General features: G+C 40.2%; 1 protein-coding gene across 1 annotated transcript in view; it reads right to left on the reverse strand.

Annotated features, from left to right (window-relative positions):
- The window catches only part of LOC103201284 (calreticulin-like), a 103925-nt gene that overhangs the window by 47644 nt on the left and 52438 nt on the right, over window positions 1–3843 (reverse strand). The window contains 1 exon segment of the mRNA XM_042781662.1: window positions 3619–3711. Coding sequence (XP_042637596.1) covers window positions 3619–3711 — 93 coding nt within the window.

Consider the following 3843-nt stretch of genomic DNA (forward strand, 5'->3'; position numbering starts at 1 on the left):
TCTATACATACTCACTTCTTAGGGGATTTCATCCATTAAGCTCTGGTGCAGTGGTTAAAGCATTCAGTTGCTAGTCAAAAGGTCCACATTTTGAACCTACCAGCTGCTCCATGGGAGAAAAGTGAGGCAGCCTACTTCCATAAAGATTTACAGCTTAGGATACCATATGAGGCAGTTCTACTCTCTCCTAAAGTGTCACTGAGTTAGAATTGACTCAATGGCAGTGGGGTTGTAGCTTCATGATGCTTTAAGTATTATCCATGTGGTGGTTACTCCCAAATTTATATCTCTTGTCCAAACTCCCATCCAACTGCCTCCTAGTAATCATATTGTACTTAACATTTGAAAATTAGGTTTCTGATTTCTGTCATCCACCCTCAAAATCTGCTCCTCCCTTGGTATTCCCCATCTCAGTAACTCCATCCTTCTAGTCATTCAAGTAAAAAATCTTGGTGTTATCATTGTATACTCTCACTCATATTCTTTACCTCATCCATTAACAACTCCTGTACATTCTACCTTCAAAATGTATCTAGAATTTGAGAATCGTTTTTCCTTCCCATTGCTACTTCCTGCTTCTGTCATTGCTACACTATTGTCTTTTTTTCCCCTATGTTCTTTTTGCAACAGCAACAGAGTATTATTTTAAAACTGTGAGCCAGCTAATATCACTCCTCTGTTCAAAACCCTCCACTGGTTCCCCATTTTACTCAGTAATATGGCCCTAAAAATCCCATTCTCAATCCCCCTCACTCAGCTCTAGCTACACTGGCCTCCTTACTCTGTATTGAAAAAGTGAATTTTACTTCTATTTCAGGGCCTTTGTACATGCTATCTCACTACCTAGAAGGCTTTTCTTCTCAAGTGTCTGCTTGATTTGCTCCCTTACTTCCTCTAAGTTTCTTAAATGTCATTCGATGAAGCTTCCGCTGACTACTGCTATACAAAACAGTAAACCCTCATGATCACAACCCTCTCTATTGCTTCTATGTTCTCCACAGAACATCTCACCATCTCACATAAATATATTTACTTTATGTTTCTTATTAGTCCCCGCTAAATGAACGCAACCTCCACAAGGGCAGAAATTCTGTTTTATTTATTACTATATCCCCAGCAACTGTAACAGTGCTTTGAACAGGCACACAACAAATATTTGTCAAGCAAGTATATGGTTTAATGATAATAACTGCACTTACTATACAGCAGGCACTTAAATGATAGTTGTTAGCATTGTTCTAAATTTATAGATGAGGGAACTGAAACTCAGAGAGGTTAAGTAGCTTGTCCAAGGTCATAAAGCTGGTAAGTTATGGAACCTGAATTTGAAACTAAGCAGCCTAGCTCCAAAACTCATTGCCTCAAAGGAGCCCTGGTGGCACATAAGTTTAAGTGCTTGGTTGCTAACCCAAAAGTTGGTGGTTCAAACCCATCCAGTAGCTCCATGGGAGAAAGACCTGCTGTCTGCTTCCGTAAAGATTATAGCCAAGAAAACCCTTTGGGGCAGTTCTACTGTGTCACATGGGGCCATGAGGAGTTAAAATCAACTCAATTGGCACCTAACAGCAACAACAACAATATTGCCTCGATGAAACAATATTAGATGATAACCCCCAAATGAAAATAAACAAAAAACAGAAACTAAGTGTGAAAGCCTAATACATTTTATTTTTTCCATGATGACTACTTCAGCGCTTCCTTGGAAATAGCAAATAATCGAAGTTCTCTCAGAAAATATTTCCTTCATTTTACCACAATAATAGAAATAGAAAAAAAATTTTTTGGTGGCTGTGCTTTGCTAGTGCACTAAGTAGCGCTTACTCAGCCTATTGAGTAATCAAGCACTGGCCACAAACCTGCTTGAATTGATCTTCCTGCAGAACCAGGAAGGCTGGACTGGAGGGTGTCAACATCATGAGGCTATTGTCCAAAATTCACACCACCCACAAAATATTTCTGGGAGCGCAGGGGTGCTGGTAAACAACACTAGCAACTTCCTTCTTTCTTCAAGCCATCAATATCAGAAATGGGCTCAGTGGCTCCCTCTGCATCACCACACAGAGCAAGCAATGTGATACAAAGCAAACAGCATGAGTTTTGGGTTCAAATTCTAATGCATCAAGATAAAGGCTGTGTGTGACCTTGGACAATTTATGTATACCCTCTGAGATGCAGAAATTTCCGAATCTCAGTTCCTACATTTGAAAAATGAGACTAACACTATACATCTTCCTGTGTTTTTAGGGCTAACTTTTGGAAAGTGCTCACAGAGTCAAGAACAGAGTTAAAGTTACTCAAAGAATGTGAGTTCTTTCTTCTACTTCATAAAGTCATGTGATCAGCAAATGAGACAATGATTGGGAAGCTAATTTCTAAAATGCAAGAAGAGTGCACAGAGGTACAGACAACAAAGATAAACCCTTTTACATAGACAATATTGCATTGTCTGTGAAAACAAACATTAATCTACAAGTAAATAGATGGGTAGACAGGCTGAATAATCAGGTATATCTAGGCAAAGGGGAATATACCCATGACCATATATAAGGTTGGCAGATGCTGTATCTACATAGGTATTTCTATGTGCTGTAAGAAGGTCCAAATATACAATACAGCTCACAAGGGGCAAAGTTATAACTTCTTAACCACAGCCAACTACCCTAAGGGAACAAGTAGTTGGACCTGTAGGCTCAGGACCATGGTCTCAGGGGACATCAAGCTCAATTGCCATAACATACTATACAAAAACATTGTTCTACATCCTCCTTTGGAACCTCTGGTGGCATAGTGCCTAAGGCATTTGAGGCTAACCAGAAGGCTGGCAGTTCAACCCACCAGCCACTCCTGGGAAGGAAGATTGGGCAATCTAATCCCATAGAGATACCTCCTCAGAAACCCAAGGAGGGGTTGCTATGCTTGCAAGTGGCCATCTAGATGCAACAATGGCTCTGTCCTTGTCCAGAGCAAAGAAGAATGAAGAAAACCAAAGGTACATGGAAACAATTAGTCTAAGGGACTAGTAGATCATGTGATCCTCAGCCTATGGAACCATGTTAGATGGTGCCTGGCTACCACTGTCAACCACTCAGAAAGGAACCAGTGCAGGAGATCCTGGAGAGAGTGGGAGAACAATGTGGAACAAAACTCAAAATCATTAAAAAAAAAAAGACCAGGTTTACTCGTCTGATAGAGCCTGGTGAGACCCCTGAAACTATGGCCCCTAGTTACCCTTTAGGTCTGGAATTGAACTCACTCCGATGGCTTTCAGCCAAACAATAGACAGGCATATAGGGTGAACATTTACATCAAGCAGATATACTCCTTAGAACACTCAGTTGTGGAAGAACAGAAGGGTAATGTTTGCACATAGCTGGCGAGGGGCACAGGAATGCATAGGATAGAAGGACACAGGGAAGAGGTAACTAACTACAGGGAGGAAGTTGGAAGAGAGCTACATTGTGAGGAATTGCAGTCAGTGTCATGAAACAAAACTGTTTTATGGAAAATGAATTTCCTCTGTGAATTTTCACCCAAATCACAACAAAAATTAAAAAAAAAACAAAAACAGCGCACAACTGAGGAGTCACATCTGGAAGTCAGGGTGAGTGAGCACCTTACTTTTCTTATTCCCCAGGTTTTGTTTCCAACATCTTCAGCAAACTTTTCATCATTCGTAAGAAGGAAACTGTCAAAAATGCTGCCTGATTTCACCTATAAAAATGAAAACAATGAGATTATTAGAATTAATACATTCTATTAATATTTGGTAGAGGACTTCCGGTAAGATGGAGGAATAGGCAGACAAGCGACACAGACCCTCTTCAACAAAGAAAAGAAAAATCA

Source organism: Orycteropus afer, unplaced genomic scaffold (genome assembly GCF_000298275.1).
Source record: "Orycteropus afer afer isolate SDZICR_OR568_19922 unplaced genomic scaffold, OryAfe1.0 scaffold00145, whole genome shotgun sequence".
Classification (NCBI taxonomy): domain Eukaryota; kingdom Metazoa; phylum Chordata; class Mammalia; order Tubulidentata; family Orycteropodidae; genus Orycteropus; species Orycteropus afer.